The 26539-nt window shown below is 37.6% G+C and overlaps 2 protein-coding genes across 5 annotated transcripts in view; one reads left to right on the forward strand and one right to left on the reverse strand.

Moving 5' to 3' along the window:
• Positions 1 to 26539, reverse strand: part of RIDA (reactive intermediate imine deaminase A homolog) — a 959578-nt gene that overhangs the window by 482184 nt on the left and 450855 nt on the right. The gene's annotated exons all lie outside the window — the stretch shown is intronic.
• Positions 1 to 26539, forward strand: part of VPS13B (vacuolar protein sorting 13 homolog B) — a 442966-nt gene that overhangs the window by 73112 nt on the left and 343315 nt on the right. For 3 of the 4 annotated variants that reach the window (XM_051610148.1, XM_051610150.1, XM_051610149.1), the window contains exons 16-17: positions 1267 to 1391; positions 22178 to 22362. The exons of the other annotated variant lie outside the window; for it this stretch is intronic. In XM_051610148.1, the coding sequence (XP_051466108.1) occupies positions 1267 to 1391; positions 22178 to 22362 (310 nt within the window). The remainder of the gene's footprint in view (positions 1 to 1266; positions 1392 to 22177; positions 22363 to 26539) is intronic. 4 annotated transcript variants of the gene reach the window in all.

Consider the following 26539-nt stretch of genomic DNA (forward strand, 5'->3'; position numbering starts at 1 on the left):
GAAGCCTTTCCTTTTTTCTCTAGGATAATGCTTACAGAATATGTAGATCACAGTGAATTACACTTAGATACTTGATGGGATGTTATGAGGAAAGCCCATCACTTCTAGTTGTATTGATAGAGCAAAACCATGATTGTAAAAGTATGAGATCAAAAGATGTTGCCAAACATTCTTTTTTTCATTATAAGAAGAAAAACCTCTGAATGGTCTTAGTTAAACATCCATTATGTGAGGTGACTTCTTATTGTGAGGTTAGGGCAAACTTAGGAAGGTACTGGAAAATTGCTTTGAGATTATTCAGTTGCCATCTGCAACAGGCCTTCTGACCTTTTAGAATGTACTCAGGCATTTTAAACCTTTTGGGTGCTACTAAAATGTAAATATTTACTGCTAGTACAGTTTATTTTGCTAAATTTTTCAGTTATCCCATCCCTTTCAAGCATTATCTTAATAGAGATTTAAGTAATGAAATACTATCTGCATAAAGCAAACACTCTCCCAGAATTGCATGGCAAGCCTTCAGTTTTCTAGGTGACTATCTTCCTATTTAAAGCGATTGGCTTGGCAGTATTGGACATACTCTCTCTGTTTTTCAGTTTGAGGGGAATTTTTTCTATTAAAAAGTTTTTAGCATCTTTTTGATAACTTGCAAAATGTTGACTTCAATTTTGATTTTTATAGGGTTTATTTGCTAGCTTCAGTACAGCCCAAAGTGTTCTGTTATGTGAATGGTGGTACAGAATGTTAGTCATCTGTACAAGCATTTGTTTTCTGTATTGCACAGGGAAAAATCATAAAGAATAGTTGTGATGAGCCTTTCTTTAGATATTCATATTAAGAAAACTTTGAAGGGCAGCTTTAAATTTCCTTAAATACCACTTTTTTTAGGCCAATGTTGTTATAATTGCAAAAAGTTGTTTTATTTTATATTAAGACAATGTGCAGTCTGCAGATTTAAAGGCTATAGAATAATATTAAATTAGATAAATCAGCATTTTTAAAAATCAGTGTGTAGTTAACAATTTTTAAGCAAAGAAAATATTTTTATATGTAATGTCCCTATTGGGACATAACTTTATGGAGACTTGTAATGTTTTTTGTGTTTGGGGGAAAAGGAATGATCTAAAAATAAATGATCTAAAAATAATACACAGTTTTTATTGTTATTGAGTATGCTTAGAAACACGTCTGTTATGTTATAAAAGTAACTTGAAAGTGATCTAACTGTGTGATAGTATATACTTTGACTAACTTAATTTGTTTCAGATATTTGGTTTTCAAGCTGCATTGACTTCTTTGGACAGTAAAGGATTGTACTGCTTCCCTGTTCCAGTTATCCCCTCGTTCAGTACTGCTGTTTATGGCAAGCTGATCAAGTTTCCCAAGTACTGGTGAGCATTAAGCATGTATGTTAAGCATGTATGGTTAAACAAGGAACTGCTGGGCAAACTCAAGTGGGAAAAGAGAATCTATGGATTGTGGAAGAAGGGGCTGGCCAATTGGGAGGAATATAGGACTGTTGTTAGAAAATGTAGGGAGGCAATTAAGAGAGCTAAGGCCTCCTTGGAACTAAACCTTGCTAGTGAGGTCAAAGACAATACAAAGGGCTTCTTCAAATACATTGCAGATAGAACTAACACTAGAGGCAATACAGGCCCACTGCTAAATGAGGTGGGTGCCCTGGTGACAGAGGATATAAAGAAGGCAGAGATACTGAATGCCTTCTTTGTCTCTGCCTTCACTGCTGCAGACTCTCCCCAGGAGCCCCAGATCCCTGAAGCCCCAGAAGAAGTCAGGATAAAGGAGGAGATTGCCTTGGTAGATGAGGATTGGGTTAGGGATCAGTTGAGCAATCTGGACATCCATAAATCAATGGGTCCAGATGGAATACACCCATGGGTGCTGAGGGAACTGGCAGAAGTCATTGCTAGGCCACTCTCCATCACGTTTGGTAAATCGTGGGCAACAGGAGAGGTGCCTGAGGACTGGGGGATGGCAAATGTCACTCCAGTCTACAAAAAGTGCAAGAAGGAGGACCCAGGTAACTATAGACCGGTCAGCCTCACCTCCATCCCTGGAAAGGTGATGGAACAACTTGTTCTTGGCACTATCTCTAGGCATATCTAGGCTGAGAGAGTTATTAAGAGCAGTCAGCATGGTTTTACCAAGGGGAAGTCATGTTTGACCAACCTTATAGCCTTCTATGAGGAAGTGACTAGGTGGATAGATGATGGTAGTGCAGTAGATGTGGTTTATCTTGATTTCAGTGAAGCATTTGACACTGTCTCCCACAGCATCCTCGTGGATAAACTGAGGAAGTGTGGTCTTGATGATCAGGTAGTGAGATGGATTGTGAACTGGTTGAAAGGAAGAAGTGAGAGAGTTGTGATCAATGGGACAGAATCTAGTTGGAGGTCTATGACTAGTGGAGTCCCTCAGGGGTCAGTACTGGGACTGGTGCGGCTCAGTATTTTCATCAACGACCTGGATGAGTGTCCCTCATCCCTCAGCAAGTTTGCTGATGACACTAAACTGGGAGGAGTGGCTGACACACCAGAAGGCTGTGCTGCCATTCAGTGAGACCTGGACAGGCTGGAGAGTTGGGCAGGGAGAAACTTGATGAAATTCCACAAGGGCAAGTGTAGAGTCTTGCATCTGAGGAAGAACAGCCCCATGTACCAGTACAGGTTGGGGGCTGACCTGCTGGAGAGCAGTGTAGGAGAAAGGGACCTTGGGGTCCTGGTGGACAGGAGGATGACCATGAGCCAGCAATGTGCCCTGGTAGCCAAGAAGGCCAGTGACATCCTGGGGTGCATTAGGAAGGATGTGGTTAGTCAGTCAAGAGAGGTTCTCCTCCCCCTCTCTTCTGCCTTGTTGAGGCTGCATCTGGAATATTGTGTCCAGTTCTGGGCCCCACACTTCAAGAAGGACAGGGAACTGCTTGAAAGAGTCCAGTGCAGAGCCACAAAGATGATGAAGGGAGTGGAACATCTCCCATATGAGGAAAGGCTGAGGGAGCTGGGTCTCTTTAGCTTGGAGGAGACTGAGGGGTGACCTCATCAATGTTTATAAATACATTAAGGGCAAGAAGGATGGAGCCAGGCTTTTTTCAATGATGTTCAGTGATAGGACAAGGGGCAGTGGATGCAAACTGGAGCATAGGAGGTTCCACATAAACATGAGAAAAATCTTCTTTCCTGTGTGAGTGACAGAGCCCTGGGACAGGCTGCCCAGAGAGGTTGTGGAGTCTCCTTTTCTGGAGACATTCAAAACCCGCCTGGACACGTTCCTGGGTGATGTGCTGTAGGGGATCCTGCTCTAGGAAGGGGTTTGGACCAGATGATCTTTTGAGGTCCCTTCCAACCCCTGCGTTTCTGTGATTCTGTGATGTATAGTGTATTTTAGTAATGTATTCAAATACTTTTGCATTTCTAATTAGTGATTTAAAAATGCCAATCTTCATATATATCCCTATGCTTCTCCATCTCTTCAATCATATTCTACTGTTAAGTCTTTTTATTAATACATTTCTTTATAAAGATATTACTAAACATTTAGACCCTCTTTTGGTTCAGAGAACAGACTCTGCAAGCCCGTATGAAATGGCTCTTTTCTAGACCTTGTAGAATTCAGTAAATCCGTTTCCATTCTTCCTGGAGTGGTTACAAAAGCTGAAGTTATACTGATGGCAAGCTTGATGTGTTTAACTGAACAGGACAACTCTTCCTGTTTTTAAGTCAACCAAATGAAAACCAATGAATGGGGGGAAAGAAAACCACCCAAACACCCCAACCCCACATAAAGACTTTCATTGCTGGTACTCATTATAGCTGGCAGTGGTTTAACTTTTGGTAGTAGTATGGATTTTATATGGAAACACTTTTTTGTTTTGAAAACAATTCTGTGCTTTATAACATGAGCTATATAAAATCTGTTTTTTTTAAAATTTAAATATTATGGAAACCTAGTATTTAATATTAGCTCTTCAGATTAAATCTTGTGATAATAGATGTCAGTGTGTAATACTTTTTATGAATAAATTGTATTTATAAAAACTTTTTTCAAGAAAATGTCATGTAGCAATTCTTTGGACAGAACATTAGTTTTCTTTAACCCTCACTTTAAGCAGTAGGTGTCTCTAAGACTACTTTATGACTAAATCTATACAAAGAATCTTATATAAAATGACAAGATGACAGGTTAATGTGTTAAATACTTTGGTTTCAATCATTGTTTTATAACTAATTCCTTACAGTTATTTGTTTGTGAAAGCTTAGTGGATGTTTAGTCTGTGGTAATTAGTAGTGCTACATGGAGAATATACTAGTTTTTCTCTCACAAGCCATGATGCCATGTTAAATATAAAAGGTTTTCAGCATAATCAGCACACCACCAGGTGGTAGCAGCCTAATTGATTTTCTCATGTTCAATACTTTATGAACATACTAACCACTTCAAACAAATTGTGGTTCTGTTGCAGTATTTTTCTAAAAAATTGTTACCAGGATAACCCATAATCTGCACTAATCAGAACTTCAGTACTCTGACAGGATTGACAGCCTATCCTGACATGACCTGACATTAAACACTAAGCTCTTGTTAGTGATCCTTACTAGTAAACTGTAGAAAGAAATGAGTGTTTAATGGTAAACTTGAATTTATTGAGTACATTGTAAAACCCACAGTTAGTTGTGCAAAATTTAAAAAAATTTTAGAGGTGAGAAATAGTTGAAAAGTCTGTCGTCTGACAGAGGTGCTAGTGCTTTCTCATGAGTGCACTTGCATAGTGTTTTGTGAGGGCTTGTGCTCGCAGTGCTTGATCTCTTGCTGGCTCATTCTTGGTTTCTGGTGCTTCTCCACAGGCGCCCTGGCGCTCCTACCATCACACTCGCTCTCGCCGGTGCATGGTCTTGCCTGGGCATTCGTGCTCTCTGCTTCTTTCTCACGCTTTCTGTCTTCCTCACTTTCCTTCCTTTCTCTCTTATAAAATGCGTTGTATTATGTTGGAAAATAGAGTATGTTAGAATAATAATATAGAAATATAAAAACAACCAGTAGTTTTGGGGAGTGGAAGCAGGGGAATGGTCCTACCTTAAAATAACCAATCATTTTTGTTATCAAAATCAGCATTTAATAGTGGATCATTTAAGACCAACACTTATTGTGGTCTAGTGTATTTTAAAATAATTTTTAAGACCTTTCTCCATTTTTTCTGTGATATGATAATATTCTAAAACTTACTTATTTATTAACAGTGTGAAATAATTATATAAAGTTAATCTCTTCCAACAATTTACCTAAACTAAGCAATACTAATTTTGGGTGATAAAGTAGAAAAACAAATGAATAAAGCAGCAGCCTGGTTAAATGAAGTGTAGTTTGAAGTGAATAAAACTCCAGATGAAACGCATCAAATAGCACTTGAACTAAATCGAAATCAGCACGAAGACTGAGAGCTTCATTGAAGTCATGCAGTGACTGAGAATTAGTCTGGTAGGATAACCTGGTAATGTCATTAAACTTACATTCAGTCCTCCCCCCCAAATTATACCACCTGTTTTATTTGGATTTTTAGATTTCACATTCCAGAGTTTCTTAAACTACACACATCTGATGCTACATATGTTCTTCTGTTTCTTCATAGAAAATATATACCACAGACCATACCTTTTAAAACAAAGACATTTTATGAACTGTTATGGAATCCCTCAGGTAGTATGTTTTGAGTTAGCAGTGAAAATCTCAACTTTATTTCTGACATAAATCAGTAGAGTAGCTTTCTTTTCTAGTTTCAATATAATAATCTCTAAATGTATACAGTGTATTAAATACTGTAGTAATATTTATTTTTTCAAACTGATTGATAAACATTGCTAACATGTTTTAACAGATAAAATTTCAGAACACAAGCCCAGTAAATTCCAACAAATAACCATAAATGTTACAAAAGTGCTGTTTTGTTTACTTACTAGATTGATGTCTGTTGTAATTTCAGTTAATACACTTTCTTTTTCCAAAAGAAATGTGGTCAATATCACTCGTTAACTAAGTCTTTGACATCTTTTAAATTGTGTAGCTGATCTACTTTAATATAAAAGTAAAAACATCTGGTCCTCTGTTTTTGTAAAGCACAAGATGCGAAATTACCATGTTAATGTCAGTGTTTTACAACTACTTTATGTAGTGTTGCCTGCCAGATTGTAAAGCAGCTTTCAAAGCTTTCAGGAGGATGTCTAAAAACAACCAAGAATTAACAGAATATGGTTAAAAGCCTAGAATGAATGACAAGAATGTTTATTGCCAAAGAGAAATCTTGAGAGGAATTAGCTGGTTTTTTAATTTTTTTTCCTTTGGTTACAATGTCTGTGGTAATGCATCAAATAATTTAAATGTAAGATACTTCCCTCTATCACTTACACTATCACTTTATTGTACTTCCGAAGGATATTAAAGTAATGGTAAAGAATGGAGCTTCTGAATAGCCTTCCTTTTATTTATCTGGGCTCATAGAGAAATGTGTCATCTATATGTTTTGATCTAGGTGTTTATCCAGTTATGTGTGTTACTTTGTTGCTTTTCTTCTTTTCTTGACTTGTCTTCTCTAAATTCCCTTTGTGTGACAAGTGTTCCAGCCACTTACTTTCCTTTATCATGTCTGTGGGAAGGTTCTCACCTACTGTCTCCACCTGTGACAGATTTTGAGACTCTAAAGACTAGTGGATAAGATTATGAATAGGTATGACATACTTTATCCCTGCATCCTTTATATTTAGCTTCTTGGTTCAGTAGTCTATTTTCAAGTAGTTTCCTTCTCTTTCCTATTTTGAGACCCAGAGCAATAGCTCCTGGTTTGTTTTCTGCAAGGAAACACCAGTACACACTTGACTAATAGCTGCTCATGTCAGATTTGAGTGTGTGAATGAGCAAGTTGTGGACCTGCTGAGTAAATTATTTTCTAGGATTTCTTGGCTTGCACTTCAGTTATTAGAGAATAAGAACAGCTAAATGATTGCTCTTGAATTGCTCCTCTCATAACAAAAATTTGGAAAAAGAACTGGTAAGTAATTCTAGATAACATTGTGTCTCTTCCCTTCAGTGTTTTATTGAAGAGCTATCCATTATTGACAAAAGCTCATAAAATTTTAAAATCTGTTCTGCTGTTAAAGGAAATCACATGTATCATATGCTGGGAAGCTCTGCTGCCCAGAGATATTATGTCATTTGTTTCACTTGTGAAAGCTGTACATTACAGTCCTGGCATAGTTATTTTATTAATATGTGCCCTCACAGTACTGAAAATTCACTAAAGAACTCGAGATACAGATATCCTCTCTATCTACAGATATGTGTATATATGTATATTTCCTGTAGGCTTTATGAACCCTTAAGAACTTTTATGTAATATAGCTGTTTTTAATATTTCAACACAGGTTTAACTATAAAGGTAAATATTTACTATGTCTCTACAATCTGTTACATTTACATTAGATTCGCATGTTAGGTTTTAACCTCCTTTTGGCTAACTATTATACAATGATATTGAGAAACATAGTTTGCCAGCAATCTGAACACCAGCAATTTGTGTTTTCTTACCTGACTTCCTAGCTTTTGACTTTGTCACTGTGTAGTTGCCAAATGGTTGCATATAGTATATAAAATAAGTTTCGTTCAACTTATTTTAAAATATGTCTTAAATGTTAATATTACAAAAACTGAGGATCCTGCAGACCTTGTGTTGTTGCTGTTTACATTTCTTCTCAAACCTTTGTTACTGTAAAGATGTTTGTATTTTTACAGCTTTACTTCTGTTTTCTTCCGTTATATATCCCTTCCAAGGCAAACATCTCCTGCTTAATAAAAGCCATGTAGTGGTATTCCATACAATCATATTCTTATTGACAGAATTCATCGTTAGACATCCTGTAAGGTTATTTGAAGCTCCAGTGTGAGCCAGGACGTGCACCTACACGTGTCTGCTCTACCGATAATCTTGAAAATCCTGTGCTCGTTTCACAGTATCACAATGAATTGGCCAGAGTGAGAGCAATCCAGGTTGATCCATGGGCAGTGTGGTAGATGAAGATCTGGTTTCTTGCACAGTACGAAGTTCTTCACCAAGAGAATTTGTTGCTGGCCTTTACTGTGATTGACAGTAGATGTTTGGGTTTGCTGCTTGCTGAAGAGAGGATTAAAAGTATATAATGAAAGATCAGGTGAACTGTTTGTCCTTGTTACTTTTTTTGATTGAAACATTTTTGCAGGCTGTGACCAGTGGAGTAATGCTTAGAACTAGAAATCAGAGCAGATGTGTGAGCTTGAGAGTGGTGAGACATCACCATCATGGAGCTCAGTGTAGTTGTGCTAGTAAGAGGCTAGTGGACCCTGCTGGCAGGAAAGTGTCAGATATCCACAGGCTGCACATTAGATCATAAATCTAGTAAGTTTTCCAATAAATTGACACTTGGGTCTTGATTTTGGCAGCCTATTTTATTGGTTAGTCATAGTAAATCAAGAGTAATGTCAATTTAGATTGGATGTGGATTGTGTTTCATATGGGCAGTTGAGGGGCATGCTTCATTCCTGGGTCAGAAGCAGAAACAGGCAGAAAACACATGAAACTGATTTTGTAGCATTCAGTTGTGACTATTAGTTATGTCAGTAATTGGATATAACTGCCAGATGAAAATTCAAAGTGTCCTTCAAAACAGAAAAGACCTGAGTTTGCATGCTTGAACAGATGCCATCAATGTGTGGGACAGGAGAGTTTCAGCCACATCAGCATCATGTGAGTTAGAGCTAGCACATGTTGGTTGAACGGCTGAGCTATGCCGGTGAAATGGGTGGTGCAAAAGCAGACAGAAACAGTCACCCTCTTGGGTTCTGCAGAGATGGTTATATGATATTACCTCAGATGTGAACAGTCAGTCTTGGGGAGTGAGCTGGGTTGCTTCAGCACTCTGTACTTCTCTGCTGTGGCCTAGAAAATGCATCAAAGAACTTAGTACTAAATGTGATTTTTTTTTTTTTAAGTTGTAGTTTAAATTGTAGGTAGGTATTTGACACTTTGAAAGGTTTAATTCACTGTGCATTTTTGTGTATGTTTAAGTAGCAGTTATGTCAATATATCATAGCAAATTGTGAACAGTATTATAGGGTGAGTTAATAGTTTTAACAGGAGAAGAATTTTTTTTCATTGATAACACAGTTTAACATAACTTTTGCCATAAAAGCTTAAGTGGGCCATGCTTGTGTATGAGGATGAATATACTTTAGGAATGTATGTGGAACACTTTCTAATCTTCAGTGGTATTAATGTATCAAGTTTCAGCATGAACATTTTGGAGCACTTCTCAACTGCACTTTTCTGGAAGGAGCTGTTGTCAGTTACCGAGAATGACCCTTGGTCCAGGAAGGATTTTGCATTCTGTGTACATGGCTTGCAGCTTGATTAGTGTGACTACAGATTAACTTCAGTTGGAAACCTCTAGTTTAATTTTTTTAAAAAAAATCATATCAAGTCCAGATCTAATGTTAGTGCTTCTCAGCAGATGTGGCAGGGCAGCATTCAGCACATCTGTTAAAAGTGCATTTTCAATCAATATAAATTGGAAGCAATTGTATTTTTTTAGTATTGTCCATGAGAAAGAAATTCAGTAGAGCTGACAGTAAAGGGTAGTTATCTGTAGTGTTTCCAGTGTAGTTATTCAGACTAATTGTTAAGACTCTTCACTGAAAGTAAAATAAGCCTGTTAACTAATATCTGTCCAGGGAGAGTGACTGCACATGATGAATTCTTTATCCTGGCTATAGTATCTGTTGTCATCAGCATTTGCTGGCATTTGTACTAGGAATAAATGAATGGTATTTACTTAAAAATGTGTAGAATTTTCAATGTTAAAGCTTAAGTTTGCTTTACTTGAGGCTGATGAAAGGTATGAAAAACTTAGTGTCTTAAAGCCGAAGTACAGTTGTGCAGCATAAATACTAAAGAATATTTGAACCCCTAGTATAAATTCTTTGTGTATAGAATGTGTTTAAAAATAAGTTAAAGTAACCTGTAAGCTGTACATACTGAGGAACAGGTAAGTATTGAACTTGTGGTTATGTTTGGACCTTCATGGGGCTTGTATATTCAGTAGACATTATCAGATTTTCAGTAGGTTTTAATCTTCATAAGAACTTAAGCTTAAAGTTTCTGAACTAGATTTTTTTAGTATGTTTTGAGAACATTAGAGGGAAAACTGAACAAAAAAGGAAGAACAAGAGAACAACTGGTCAGGCTCATGTAGGATAAGGGGCTGAAACAGTAAACTATGAGAATAAAATCTATAAGAACAGATTTGGAAATCACGTATGCCTGTTTCAGGTGCTTCTGATGTTGAAGCAAGAAATGAAAGGGTTATCTTTATAAGAACTAATACAGTAACTGTGGATCCATTTTTAAATTAGAATTTTTATCCGTTTTAACATGTATGTTTTTTTAAACAAAAACCTACAGGATTTTAAAGTAAATTTTAATTAGTTTTCTTTGCTGATGTTTAACTAGCATTTCCGTTGAGTTTGGTGATTAGTTCCAAAATGAGCAAATAGAAGGAAATATATTTGGTAAGCATGATTAGAATATGCCCTTGATAGTAAAGAGATGTGCATTTTCATTCAAAATGACAGAATTAAGAATCTGATTGTTGTAATGGAAAATGGAAATGGAATTGTTATCATACTGTCACTGACAGTCTCTTACTCTGAAAATACATGGATTTGTTAAGAGTATAACTTTTTTGCATACTTCTTGGATCTGGCTCTGTATGTATGTTTATTACTGCAAGAAAATGGTTTTCTGACATTTTACCTACAGTATTTTTTTTTCTGTATCTATGTGTGTCAATTTTGATGATCTTGAAGACTCACTAGGGCTTGTGGAGTTTTTAAGTAACAATATAGACTTAATAAGACTCTCACAGTGAATAGACCAACACTGAACACTGAAAACTGTATCCATATAGTCTGCTTCAAAGCTTGTATTATTTCTGAGAAAATAATGGTGTGAAGCCAATGCTGGAGTCAGTGCTTAAGATGGTAAATTTAGATTTAACAGTAACTGTAGTCTTTGAAATTAAAATTATTATGCCTTTACTGAGTTTTAATGTTTTGCTTTAAATAGCTTCTGATATCCTTTAAAATTCTTTAGAGGTTGCTAAATAATGAGGTCACAATATAATAATTTTAACAGCCTTTATACTCTTCATGCCCTTGCTACTGCTGATGCCCTTGTTCCATCCTTTGCAGTATTAAAGGTTTTTCTGGTAATGCTAACAGAAAAACACCCTTCTGCCCTTCCAGCAACTACCTTTTGATGCTGTAAATTCTATCTTAAAGGATGCTAGAGTTGGCTTTTGGTGTACTTTCAGGCAAGGAAGAGTGGAGTTAGGATATTTTATTTCAGTTTCTGAATTTAATGGAATTCAGTAGTTGTCTGTGAATACAGAAAGATGCATTTGTTTCTTGTAGTCTTATGTACTTTTTGTTTAGCTAGTGCAGATGTGCATCTGCTTGCCTCTCTTACCTTTATTTGGTCTAGCTACAAAATAATTGCTAGAATTTCAAACAACCTTTTTTCTCTCACTGCAAATGCATCTTTTTCCACCCAAAGATTGAACCTGTTTATTAAACAAAATAAGCAGTAAGCGAAAGTATTTAGTAGAAGAAAGTAACATAAAATCTTGAATCCTAAACAGCTTCCCTTTTTGGACAAAGTTTCTTATTTAGATCAGTTGTTAGTGTTTACTGACACTTAGGGTTGGGTTCAGCTCTGGAATTTTTAGCTGGGAATTTGAAACTGTTCACAGAATCACAGAATGTTAGGGATTGGAAGGGACCTCTGGAGATCACTGAGTCCAGCTCCCCTGCCAGAGCAGGACCACCACAGAATCTAGGGCAGGTCACTCAGAAATGCATCCAGGTGAGTCTTGAAAATCTCCAGGGAAGGAGACTCCACAACCTCTCTGGGCAGCCTGTTCCAGTGCTCCTTAACACTTACAGTTAAGAACTTCCTCATGTTGAGCTGGAGCTTCCTGTGCCCTAGTTTGCATCCACTGCCCCTTGTCCTATCACAGGGCACAACTGAAAAGAGATTGGCCCTTCCTTCCTGACACCCACCCTTCAGATATTTATAGACATGAATAAGATCCCCTCTCAGTCTTCTCTAGACAGAACAGCCCCAGGTCTCTCAGCCTTTCCTCATAAGACAGGTGTTCCAGTCCCTTAATCATCCTCGTAGCTCGCCTTGGACTCCCTCAAGTAAATCCCTGTCTCTCTTGAACTGGGGAGCCCAGAACCGGACAAAATCCAATAAATTAAAAATTTGTGTTTTGGTTGTTTGTTTGGATTTTTTAACTGATGCTCCAGGGATTTAATTAAAAGAGGGAAGAAAAGTTTTCCCATTATTTCTTTTTAACCTGTATTTTGGTTTGTGGGGTTTGTTTTTTTTGATGATGGCTGAAGCAGACAGACACAAAAAAACATGATTGAATGTTGATGTTTTATGTCCATCTTCTAACAACTTTGAAGCTTTTAGTAAACTTCTAGAAAAATTAACTGAAATTTTTCTACATTTAGTCACTTTGGTTTGTGTTTCACGCAATTTTCATGGGAGTACTTAGAGGCGAGTTAAGACTATGTATTAAAAAGTGGCATATGTGAGAATTTTGTAAGGGAGGGCAGGAAAGGGGGGATGTGTTTTAGTGTTTTCTGTAGTGTTTTCTTTCTTTTTCTTCCTACCTTTTGAAACCTGTGACAGGAAGGTAATCCCTTAGGCCTTTTTGTGCCTCTATCCTTCTTGAATGTCACTATGTTCTTCTCTCACTGTCTATCTTGTCATTTCTATGAGGGTTGGGAGGGTGCTGTAGAAGTTGCTTGAAGAGGCTTTTGTGAGATAGAATCTGTCCTTGTGACTGTTCCTGTTTGAAGCATTTCCTCTTTCTTGGTCCTCAGAAAGAGGAGCTGTCTTCCCATCCTCTGTCCCAGTTAACTCTCACAAGCCTCCATTTCTAGCTTGCAAGACTCGCTAATATCCTTATTTTGGGTGATGCCTTCAGATGAGAAGGAATCCAAGCCTCTGTTTACCATATCTGCATTTTTGTGAGTTCCTCCCATGAGTGGGTTTGGAGAAGGATCAGACTTATGGGATTAGCAACTTTTCCTCCCTGTAAGAGACAGTTCTACACAAGTTTTTCTTTCTACAGGATAGGGTCATGTCTGGCCAGCTCTCCTGCCTCTGGTAAATGGAAAGGTCCTCACCATATACAGGGCCCATGACCTGAGATGTTTTCTTGTAAATAATGTTATCTTTTAACTAGTTTGACCGATAATTTTCAAAGTGTTGCAAGAAACAGCAAAGAGGGAAGTCACATTGCAGATTTGGCGTAGGAAAATATTTTGAAATTTGAAATAATTAATAGAATAGGATAGACTAAGAAATGAGAAGCTTGACATAGCCACCAGTGTGTGCTCGCAGCCCAGAAGGCCAACTGCATCCTGGGCTGGATCAGAAGAAGTGTGGCCAGCAGGGCAAGGGAGGGGATTCTGCCCCTCTGCTCTGGTGAGGCCACACCTGGAGTGCTGTGTACAATTCTGGAGCCCTCAGCACAGCAAAGATATGGGGCTGTTGGAGAGGATCCAGACAACAGTCATGAAGATGATCAAAGGCCTGGAGCACCTCTGCTATGAAGACAGGCTGAGAGAGTTGGGGCAGTTCAGCCTGGAGAAGAGAAGGCTCCCAGGGGACCCCGTATAGCAGCTTTTCAGTACCTGAAGGGGCTACAGGAAAGCTGGGGAGGGGCTTTTCACCAGAGAAGGTAGTAATAGGACAGGGGGTAACGGTTTTAAACTGAAAGAAGGGATCTTTGTTAGACATCAGGAAGAAATTCTTCACCATGAGGGTAGTAAGGCACTGGAATAGTTTGCCCAGGGACGTTGTGGAAGCCCCTTGCCTTGGGGCTGTTTAAGGATAGGTTGGATGAGGTTTTGTGCAGCCTTGTCTTGTGTGAGGTGTCCCTGCTCATAGCAGGAAGGCTGGAACCTGATGATCTTCAAGGTCCCTTCCAACCTTAACCATTCTATGATGTATCTGCACATTTTGAAAAGTTTATTATGAGATTACTAACTTGTATTAGTATGTGAAATTTTGCAGTTCTGCTGTGAGTAAGAAAGGTAGTTTGACAGTAACTTAAAAACAGAAACACGCAATTTTAAGTGATCATATTGGATATAAACCTATATATATATAAAAATCCTTACTTGTGTTTCTAGTAATTCAATGAAACTCTGCCCTAACAAATTATATCCTATGTCCTACAAAAATGTCTTGTAAATGACTGTATTATTAGCTGCTGAATTGACTGCGTGAGTTTCCCTCAGGTTGGAGGGATGTTTTCTGTGAGAGCTGCTGCTCTTACTTCTTGACAGCCTGAAAAGATGATGATGAAAGTAGTTGCTGTTCTCAGTGCTGCCACAGTTATGACTCTTGCTCTCCTGGTCACACCAGGTTAAGCATGGATCTCCTTGCCAAATGGCAGCAGGCCTGTGTCCTGTTCCTCGTTTGTGCCATCATGTTCAGCAGATGAATGTGTTTGAACGCACAGTTTTCTGCACTGAGACCAGGTAGTTTCTGAGCCCTCCTGGCTCCCTGTTTTACCTGCTAATGACAACCAAATGGCTCTGTGTGGCAGCTTTAGAGGGTTGATTTACTAACTGTTGCTGCTGCTTCTGGGAGTGTGTGAAGGGGGATGAAGGAGAGGTGGGGGCAGATGTTGCTTCTCTGGACAGAAAAGCACGCTGCTCTGTGGGAAGGCAATTCCCCAAACCCTTTTTCCACCCCTGTGACTGTTGTGATTGGATTACACAGTGATATCCAAAGCAGTGATACTCGATTTATGAAAGCTACAAGTGTAACAAATACTTTGTTTTAATAAACACAGATCTTTGCTGTTTGGAGGTTTATGGACACTAGCAACTTTTACCTTGCTGCCTCTGATGTTTTTGGTAGTGTTGGTCATCTGCAGTTGTTTAGTTACAGCATTTCCAAGTTCCAGTGATTTCCAGCTCCCACACCTGTCCCAGGGACACTTTCAGTTACCAGTAGCTAAATGATAATAATTTTATTTATTTTGGTGTTGCCGCTTTTCTGAGTAGGATCTAGTTCTCCTGAAAAGATAATAGGCACAACTCAAATAGTAGATATAAAAGTGCTCTGATTTTGGTATGATTCCCTCTGTAGTACCTTCATTAAGCCAGTGGTTTCCTATAGAAAGTCCTTGTTTCATTCCAGACTTCTTTTGGTTGGTTGGTTTGTTTTGGGTTTTTTTTGGTGTTGGTGATGTTGTTTTTTTTTTTTTTTCCTTACATAAAGAAGAGTGAGGGCTCATATTGTGATTTCCTGAGAGCAGGGAAGTTCAACTTTTATACTTTTAATAGATTGTTCAAATCACTTTAATGATTCTTTCTAGAGACAAGTGTTAACTAGTGATTAGAAAAGGAGTTTTTTTCAAAGGAAGAAGTAGCAATTAGTGACTGACCACTTGCAATTTGATGGAGGTTCAGACCCCTAGGATATGTTCCATTGATGAGCTTTCCCAAAGCCACTCAACTGAATTTGATGAAAACATCCTACATATGTTTCTGTAATTCAGCTCCAAGTTGAACATGTTCCTACATTACAGTTTCAGCAGCCACTTCAGTTCATTATGTGTCCAAAAACACTGAAAGTCCAGTCCATTGTTGAGTTATCCCTTGTTGGTATCGACATATTTTTACATCAACCAATTTTTAGTTACCTTCTTGTTGCGTTTGAGGCACACACGTAATGACTTAACTGGAAGTGGGGACAGACTGCTTTCTTGCCTTTTAATCCAGTATGTGGAAAAACTCATCTGATGCTTAGAGTGGCAAATGAAGACTTTTCTTCCCTCGTATTCCAGCTCTTTGTTTTTTCTTGCAGCCTTTAATGTTTTCTCTAGGTGTCTCACAGCAGATAAAGTTACAATAACTGTCCCACTAAGGTCACTGCTTCTCACTTCCTTGTTGCTTCACAAACCAGTATCATTATTCACATGTAATGATCATAATTTTAAATCTAATGATAATTTTTCATGTCCTGATATAACAAAATGAATTAAGTTGTTTTAAAAACAATCCATGTTTAGCGCTCATAGCACCGGTGTCTAGGGTCTTGCATTCTTTGCTTCAAATGGATTTTTTGCAGAGTTTTTCCTTTTAGATATTTCTTTGTTTTTGTAATTATTTTTGTTCTTGTAATAATGCCTTTATGTTTGCCTTGCTGTATATAGCTTAACTTTATTATTCCACTAAAATGCACACTGTACTGACAAATTAGAATCTCTCTTCATTTTCTAAGACATACTGAAGCTTGTACTTTGCCTATGTTATTGTGTTTCCACAATTATTTCAAAGGAAATCTGTTTTTTTGAAGTTCACATATGATTAATGCTTTGCAAACACTTTTTATCACAGATAATTTCAATTCCTGAGCTGATGTTGAAAATAAACATACCAAAATGATTGTTGTTTTCTTCTAATCCCATATCTAAAATTTTCAGAAAGAAAAAGCTAATATTTTTATTAATTAAAAAAACGAGAAAAGTTGGTGAATCTTGAAGTTAATTGTCTTCTTCCTTGTAATAAATTGCATGATTAGCAGTTTTCCCTACAGATAAGAGGCAAAGGCAGCTGCAGTTGCTGAAAATTCACTTGTTGTGTAAGAGAGGACATGCCAGGCAGCCTTTGGTGAAGCCTATAGAAGAGCAGAAGAGGTTTTGAAGACTACAGTCTTGGAGATACTTGTTCCAAAGCGGGTTTAATTATTTTTTTAATAGTAATTAACTTGATCCTCTAACAAAACTGTATGTTGCTATATGAAGACAAAAAGTTGTGTTAGCATATGTGTTACCAGGTTAGATGGGATATGACTGTAGTGGTTACCTTCCTTTTTCTTTCTTCTCCCTGCACACTCCTTTCAGAGTTTGGTATTTTTCGTTAAGTAGCTAGACGTGGTTTCCCCTACCCAGTAATAGAGTCATAGAATCATAGACGGGTGAAGGTTGGAAAGGACCTTAGAGATCATCTAGTTCCAACCTTCCTGCTATGAGCAAGGACACCTCATGCTAGATGAGGCTGCACAAGGCCTCATCCAACCTGGCCTTTAACACCTCCACAACCTCCCTAGGCAAACTATTCCAGTGCCTTGCTACCCTCATGGTGAAGAAATTCTTCCTGATGTCTAACCTAGATCTTCTCTTTCAGTTAAAAACCATTCCCCTTGTCCTATCAGTACACTCCATGGTGAAAAGTTTCTCTCCTGCTCTCCTGTAGGCCCCCTTCAGGTACTCTAAGGTCTCCCCATAGCCTGCTCTTCTCTGAGCTGAATAGCTCCAGCTTTCTCAGCCTGTCTTCATAGCAGAGGTTTAAGTAATAAATGTTAAGAAAAAGGATCAAAGTCATAATTTTCTTGAAGTTGGTATGAAAGATAAGATTAAATAGAAATACAGATTTGTTTTAGGTATGTAAATGAAGCTGTTGTTCATGTCAAATATCAAACCAGCATACATATTCTGTTTGAAGAGGTACAAATGCTGACTGAAATTATTTAGGCTCTGAAGTTGTGTTCAGGTCCTTCTAAAGGCACAGTTGCTGGGTTCTGGTAGCAGGTTACTCATTTTGTTATTTTGGAAAAAATGAACTAATCGTATTTTACTGTACAGGATATGAGTAATAACAAAAATTAAATTTTTGGAAACATTTTGCAGGTTCCAGCTTTGCAGTTTGGGACTCTGTATAAACCTTTGGAGCCAGCTGTTCACCACTATATTCTTTCAATCACTCTGAGGTGTTGATTTTAGAAGAATGAGTTGCTATTCCTAAAGTCTACAAACTGAAAATATTTCATACCAGGCCTGTGAACTTACATGGACTGGTTATATTGGTGTCTATGCACGGTGTACAATAAGGACCAATTCATGTTTCCATTCAAAAATAGTGAAGAAAACCATTTTCTTTAATGGTATGCCAGATTTATCCAAGTATTTCAGCAAGTTTGTATTACGGTTTGTCAGCAAACTGGGTACAACCAAAGTGTATTTAAAAATAATTTAATTAGGACAGATTCATTTTCACTCCATGCCACTACACAGCAAGACTTGCTTGTTCATATTTCCTTCAATTTATTCTGGAACTTGTCCAATTTCAGCTTTAATGAGTGGCCTATCCTGCTAGTTGCATTGGGATTTATTTTCCCCTAGAGAAGAGTGTTTGAATTGGTAGGTTTTTTTACCCTGTTCAGTTAAATGAACATATGTTCAGAACTGCATCTTAACTCTTGAGTATAAAGATTTAAGAAATAGTTACTTCTATTGTTATAAAGTGCAGTTTAAATAGTGGGTTTAGACTCCAACTATGTGTGAAAGCTGTTTTAATATGGCGATGAGTTTCAATATGAAGTCACATTCAATTGCTTAATACAAATTTAATGATAAAATAGAAAAACACAGATCTGACTTGGTTTACTGAAAAAAATATTTGTACTTGTATTTTCACTTACTGCTTGAATATATCTCTTGGGTCATAAAACATGGTTAGACATAGTGCAGTACCTTATTAATGATGGATTTTCTGTATTAACAGGTGCAGTGTGGTAGCAAACTTGTATTTAAAGTTCTTTTAAATGCATTATTTGTGTTTCAAAACTATTATAATAAATTCTGAATTATAAATGTACTTTCATCACTAGCCAGGTCCATTTAAAATTTCCTTTAAGCAACATTTGCTGCACACATGGTACAATACTTCCCTCCACCTTGGTTTTTTTCACTCTTAAGAAGGGATTTATTTTCTTCAACTTCCCATTCCTCCCAAGTTACCTGAAAAGGAGCAGTAGACTTTAATCCTATGGGATTTTAAAAGTAAAATAAGCATAGAATTTGCATATTGTTAAAAAAGATTCCATACACTGTTGTTATACAAAAAGGACTACTTTATGTGAAAATCATAAGTTTTATATTCAGTATAGTTCAGTACAGTAGCTGTAATTATGCTGTAATTAAATGGTCAGACTTTTAAAGAAAGTCTTTTCCACTGTCATATTGTATACTGTGGTTATCACAGGTCTTCACAGACTTCCCCCTAAAGTACATGTATCTGTTAATACAAATGTGTAATTCTAGATGGAATTATTGTGGAGTCATGTTTATCTGGAATTTTGATGAAAGAGATTTTCTACCTTCTTTCTTCCTTCCTTCCCAGTTTTACATTAGGGATCTCATCTTTCATAATATTCAGACACTTTTTTTCTGAAATATTTAGTTTTAATGTTAAGAAATGAGACTGAAAAGTAGGAAATATTTGTTGCCTGAAAGGATAACTAAAAGAAGAACAAAAATTAAAAGGACAGAAAGGAGAAATGTTACAGTGCACTTATGCAATGAGTTAAATAATAAAAGCTGACAATTTGTGGCTTGAAAAAAAGGAATACTAGGAAACATTGACTGATACCACCATAACATTTTGTTTAATGCCTGCAAAAACTTGGAAAAATAGATAAGCATGGTAGCAAACTTCAGTTCTACATGAAAGTAAGTCATTTGTGCTGTCTGTTTCATCTTGAGGTTTTAAAATAAACTTTGTTATTGAGCATATAGCAATTGGGTTTACAGGGTTGGATTTTCCTAAGTACAGACTCACCTTAAATACTACTTTACTTATACATATGTTTTCTGCTTAAACTGATGAATTACAGAACTTGGACTTAGACTTTAGGAAGTTGTGGGAAAGCAAATTCAAATTCTCACTTAGGACAAGCATTAGAAAAGGCCACAATGTTGCTGTGCTTTTTGTGAAACCTAGAGCCACCTGTGCTTTTCATGAAACCTGGAGCTTTTCTTCTAGTGACTGTATGGATATATGTGCATTTACACAGAGCAGTGTTTGTGTATCTGAGGAGCCTGAAGCTAGAGATACATTTTATCTAGTGTCCACAAGAAAGTGATCTTCATGTGTCCTCTTGTGTGTGCTGTGTGGTTGAGGTTGAAAATCCTTGTTCTAAAGAATACTGATTACTGTTACAGAAGACTATAACATCTGGTTTTTGTTTGTTCTTTGTCATCCCTGTGTATTTACGTGCAATTTCTGAGAAACTTCAATGGGTATCTTCTACCACAGGAATCTGTTTCTTTTATTCCCTTGTTTATATTTTTAGTGAGGAACGATGGATTTGGCTTTTGTGGATGGGCTCTATCTATGAAACTTTCGTCTGTGGTGCAGACATCCATAGCTGAGATAATGATCCTAATTTGTCTCTATTAGCAGTGGGCAGAAATAGCGACCTGCAGAAAGCAGTTCATTTAATCCTTAGATCTAGATCAATTGATCTCTCTCTAGATTTAAGTGCTATTTTTTTTTTCTTTTAAAAAGGTCTATACAGCTATATTATATATGAATGTTTGTTTATCCTGCAGGTACCTAACACTTTATTAATTCCTCTTGTTCCAGAGAAAATGATATTCAGTTAGTTGTTTCCTGGTATTGACAAGGAGTTGAGGGAGCAGATTTATTTAAGACTTAGGGTGAATGCTTGTATGTGCTACCTTTGACTGTACCTCTGTGTCAACATTGCGGTTAATACATGTCTTCTGGTGTTCCGAATGCTTGTTTCCAAACCATGTTTCATAGGTGTCACAGACCTAATTTACAGCTTCTGGGCCTAAAGTGTTACCAGCAGAGCATTTTGCTCTTCTACTTCTTTATAAGATTGTAATGATGATGGGCATGAGAAGTGATGTGCTTTTTTTTCCTTCTTGGTGGAGGGCCACTCTCCCAGTCAGGTGCAAAATGTACAGAAAGTCTACTTTGTATTGTCAGAATTTTGTCACTTCATGCTGCTACGGTTTTTAGATTTTGAGCTTCTGGAGTTGCCCATTTCTCAGTTCGTGGAACCTCCTGTAGAGTCTCTACTGCTAGTATGATCCCACACATGTTAGGTCAGATGACTGCAACCATTTTCTTGTGGAACCAGACAGAAAATGCAGTGTATTGTGACTGTCTGTGACAGCGGGTTCCCCTTGTTTGACGTTCTGATTCTCAATGGAACATTTGTCAATTTTCATGTGGCTTTAGCCTTGTTCCTAAAATCTTCTAGTGGTGGAAATTCTGCAAAATGAGAACAAACTAATTTGTGCATCAGTGATTCACTAGAGAAAATAATGCTAAAAAGCACAGAAAATACATTGCATTGATGGAGCAGGAGGTGATTAGAATAATAATGTTGTAAATATGCTGCAAGAAAAGGCTACAAAATAAAAACTTTTGCAGGTTTTTTTTGAATGTAGTAAATCAATCTGCTGCTTTATTTCAGGCAATAGTGTGTGTATTAGGAAGAAAAAGTAGCCTACTGACTGTGCTATAGCTATGTGACATCCTTCTTGTTGACAGTGAACTGTATTGTCACAGAAGAGTTTTTTCCAAACAAAAGGTCTGCGTTTTGACCTTGCAGTACCCTCACAATGCCTGTCCCTGTCTGTTTGTCCTCCCCACTTTTAAGCTAAAAGGCACTGAAAAACATTAGAATCAATTAATGAGCTCTATGACAGCCAAATATGGAATAGGAGGGGAACTATGGAATGTGGGTCTCTTTGTATTTTGTTGTAAGGATATTGTCTGTATGTTTTTTTGGATCACTGAAGATATTTAGTGACTCACTGTAAGCTTGTAAATATTTTTTTCAGAAAATTCTACTTTTAAACAGATTTCTTGCATGTTTTTAAAAATTGGACAATTTTATAAATTGCTGTTATTTTGGAAGGAACACTTGGAAGTTGCTTTTATAAAAATTTTAAAACCAAAAGATAAGTGGATAAAAATATACGATTTTTCCAATCATGTTTTGGAGAGAGATGTAAATTTAAATCACCTAACAGGAGTCCTATTTAGAGTGAATTTCAGTATAAGTTGAATCAGCTCTTACAAGAAGTTGTTGAACCAACACACAGCTCCAACCAACATATTAACTGCTTATAGTCTGGTATTCTGTGACTAAGGTTTTAAATTGTTACTTTTATGCACCAAACTAATGATTTTCCTTTTTTCTTTTTTTTCTGTTTCCCATTTTTAACAGGACCAAGCGAGCTCATGTCCCACTAACAGAATGCATATTTGAGCTTCCTAATTTGACAGTTCAAGCAACTAGAGCTCAAACCCTTCTGCTCCAAACTATTTATCAGAGCTGGTGTCATCCTGTTGGAAATGTCAGTTCAGTGGTGGTAAATGAAGCTTTACTGAATGAGGTTTTCCAAACTCCAGGTAAATATGTGATGCTTTCAGTTAAGTATTTATTATGTTATTCACTGCTAGTGAATGTGCATACAACTATATCCTTTAAATCCAGGGTTTTACTTCTAGTAGTTAACAGACAGAATGTTTTTTGTGTGTATGTGGATATTTATAGCTTATGCTTAATATCCGGGATGTAAGTTAAGCCATGAAGCTTCAATCCTTGGCACCCATTTCTGGATGCATTTAATTTTCCCATACAGGATAATTTTTCCACACTTCCCTCATCTGAAACATCCATCCTTGCTACCTTATATGGTGCAGTGTTGTTACTTAAGATCATTCAGAGGTGAAGCTGTTGGTGGACATAAAAAATACTGGATTATTAAGGGCTTTAATAATCAGTGGCATACACTGAAATTTTTTTAAGGGCTGCAGTGGTCTCATCCAGTTTATATAAATTTTACTGAATTGTTTTAAAACTGCTGAGGATATGCATCAGTAATGATGATATAAATAATGAAATTGGTTACCTGACATCCTTTTGCAAAACACCCATGTGTTTTGGGAGTAAATTAAAGATTTTGACCAGCCTACAGAGGAAACCACAGTCTAAAAGTGCTTAAAGGATGTTCAGAAGAAGATTTTTTTTTCTTTATATATCTAGGCAGGTGAGAATAATTTAGATCCACTGTGTCTATTACTTAGACACATTATTGTTTATCTGCTGTGAGTAAACACATAAGAGTAATTGAGATGTTTTGGAATCTTGATCATTACTAGTCTTGGAAAATATGTTAGGAGAATTATTCAGATGTAGTAAATCTTTACTTGAAGCAGAATGGTAGATTAGACTGTCACTGGAAGTCTTTACCAGGCTTTTTTTCAGTCCTATATTCCTTTTTCAGTCCTGTTATTTTCTTTTAAATTTAAATATGTGTTAAGCTGATGGTGCAAAAGTTGTGTAACCCTTGGAATAACTGTTTTTAAGTGCTTGGTTTTTCCTTCTTTCCCAAAAGCCACTGGTTCTGTTCGTTCCTTGATTCTGTGTGGGTCACCCAAGGATTAGATTGTGAGGTTTTATTTTCAAGTGCTGGTACTTCTGAAGGCAGCAGGTTTGTGATTCACACATCAGAGAAATGTAAAAATACAATTATTTGATTATCTCAGATGATCTTAGCGTTTGTGTAGCTCTAAACTAGCTTGTGCCATTTAAAATGCTTCAGTTCAGTGAACTCTGATACAACCATGATAACAATGTATCTGCAGAACAGAATTCTGGAGCACACATTTAAAATACTTACAATAAAGCAAATGAACAGTATAGTACACTTGTTTTGATCTTCTCTTGTTCATGACTTAACGCTTGACCTGGTAAATTTTATACTTCTGTAGTTTGTACTTGGCATTGACTAGATGAAGGCAGCTTTGATTTCAAGGCTGTGAAATGCTTGCTGTCTACCTTTTGCCCTAATGCTTTGCTTGGTTGATTCTACTACCTTTTGTTGAAATACCTTTCTGTATAATTTAGTATCGTGCCTTGTTGAAAATCATCATACTTAGTGTCTGCTTCCACCTATTTTTACAGTTACATGACCATGTGTAAGCCACTAAAAAAACCGGAGAGTAATTATACAGGGAAGTACAATGCTTCTTTTTTTTCCTCCCTTTGTTCCTTGGCTTTTTCTGACTCCTGTTTCTACAAAATTGTAGTGTTCTTGCAGGAAAAATTAACAATACAAAAAAAAATTTCCTTACCTTAATTTTATCTTATTTCTTGGAGAATGTCTTTCTTGAATTGTATTGATTTTGTTCTGCTGTTTCAAGACTCAAGCTGTCTGTTTCATGAGTACTGTTGCCCAAATTATCTTCTACCTTTGCACTTCAAACTTCTAAAAGCCGTCTTTGTAACTAATTAGAAGCATAGCAGGACAGCTATATCTCTATCCAGATTCTTATTCCTCTGTTAAACATTAATAAGCCCTGCCCAGACAGGACACTGTTCTCAAAAAAACAATAGGCTTATGTAGTTGTCTTCCTATTTTTAGTGGTCTGCCTGGCTACAGTCTGGATCACATGAAGTTCAACAAGGCCAAGTGCAACATCCTGCACATGGGTCTGGGAAATCCTGAGAACAAGGATGGGTTAGGCAGAGAATGGATTAAGAGCAGCCCTGAGAAGGATTTGGGGTTCTTGGTCAATAAGAAGCTCAACCTGACTCAGGAATATGTGCTTGCAACACAGAAAGCCAACTGTATCCTGCCCTGCATCAAAAGAAGCATGGCCAGCAGGTCAGGGGAGGTGATTTCCATCTCTGTTCTTGTGAGACCCCACCTGGAGTACTGTGTCCAGTTCTGGAGCCCCCAACACAGAAAGGACATAAAGCTCCTGGAGTAAGCCTAGAGGGAGGGCCATGAAGGTGATCAGAGGGCTGCAGCACCTCACCTATGAAGACAGGCTGAGAGAGTTGGTCTTGTTCAGCCTGGAGAAGCGAAGGCTCTGGGGACACCTTATAGCAGCCTTCCCGTACCTGAAGGGGCAACAGGAAAGCTGGGGAGGGACTTCTTACAAGGGCCGTGTAGTGATAGATTGAGGACTAATTGCTTTAAACTGGAAGAGAGTGAATTTCGGTTAGACATCAGGAGGAAATTCTTTCATTTGAGGGTGGTGAGACACTGGAGCAGGTCACCCTGGGAAGTTGTGATTGCCCCCTCCTTGAAGTGTTGAAGGCCAGGTTGGATGGGGCTTTGAGCAACCTGGTCTGGTGGCAGGTACCTTGGCCCATGGCCAGGGATTGGATCTAGATGCTCTGTAAGGACCCTTCCAACCCAAACCATTCTATGATTATGTGATACGAGATATTCTTGATACGTAGCACAACACCATGCTTTTTTGTCCTTTGTGAACAGAAAATGTCCTTTGTGAACACACTGTGCCCTCCTACAGGATTGTTCTATTGTTACCCTTCCAGATTGGTTCTGCCAATTTTGAAAATATATTGAGACTTCAGACTTTTCTTTTATAGTTTACTGCTTGCACACAGCTAGTCACAAATGTGTTTACCATTTGTTTGCATAGTCTACATCTTTCTCAGCTAACTATGTCTGTATTACCACTTTTTGTGTGGTGATTGAAGAGAGTTATTAGACTGAAATAGTCATTACTGAGCTCCTAATGTCTTTATTGAGGCTTTAGGCCAGGTACTTTTTTTGAATGATATGCCTCCATGACATTGGTTTGATATTACTTGAACTCAAAAGTGATACCACAAGCCGCTGTAGGCTCTCAGCATTGATCTTTTTTAACAGGGATTATGGTCTGTTGTTGAATGTTTTTTCTGAGACAGCCATCTCCTTCGGTTTTAAAACGTAATTACTGAAACTGTGCTTACAATATGGGCTGTAGGGAAAGAAGAACAGATGAATTTAGGGGAAAAAAAAAAAGGAAAAAATGGAAAGGAAGGAAAAAAGGAGATGGAAGATCAGCAAATACAAAGGGACGAGAGATGCAGGGGAAGACTAAGCAAGGAAAAGCAGGTGGAAAGTGTTAAAATAGAAAAGCAGTTAAAATTAAGAAAGCCAAAATTTAATCCGAAGACAGGTATCGGTAAATGAGTTGCGGCAGGAGGAGAGAACAAAGGAGAACTCGTGACTGTTGACCCTTCAACATGCTGTGGAGAGTCTCACAAAGTATGGAGGTCTCTTTGAGAACCTGTCTGCTTCGTAACTGCTGCGTTTCTCTATCTGCTTGGTAACTGCTGCATTTCTCCCTTCAAGAAAAAGGAGTTCTGCACTCTGTATTTCTACAAAGGAACAGTTTATAGCTAGTATATGGGGTTTTGTCCTACAGTTTCATCTGGAGCAGAAATGTATTGACAGCAAGTATTTTTAGGGTTCAGAGAAGCCATTTTAAAAAATGAGATAAACCGTGAAACTTGCTACTGGAATGAATGGGCTTTGCCATTAAAAAATACAAGAGGCATACTGCCTTAAAATACGATGTGTGCGAGAACAAAAGGAATAGAAAACTTCAAATAGTAGACGGGAATACAGAATCCCAGAGTTTTTTGAGTTGGAAGGGACCTTAAAGATCATTGAGTTCCAACTCCCCTACATGGGCAGGGACACCTTCCACTAGGAATAGGCTGCTCAGAGCAACCTGGCCTTGAACGCCTCCAGGGATGGAGCCCCCACAACATCCCTGGGCA

The sequence above is a fragment of the Apus apus genome, chromosome 2 (genome assembly GCF_020740795.1).
Source record: "Apus apus isolate bApuApu2 chromosome 2, bApuApu2.pri.cur, whole genome shotgun sequence".
Taxonomy (NCBI): Eukaryota; Metazoa; Chordata; class Aves; order Apodiformes; family Apodidae; genus Apus; species Apus apus.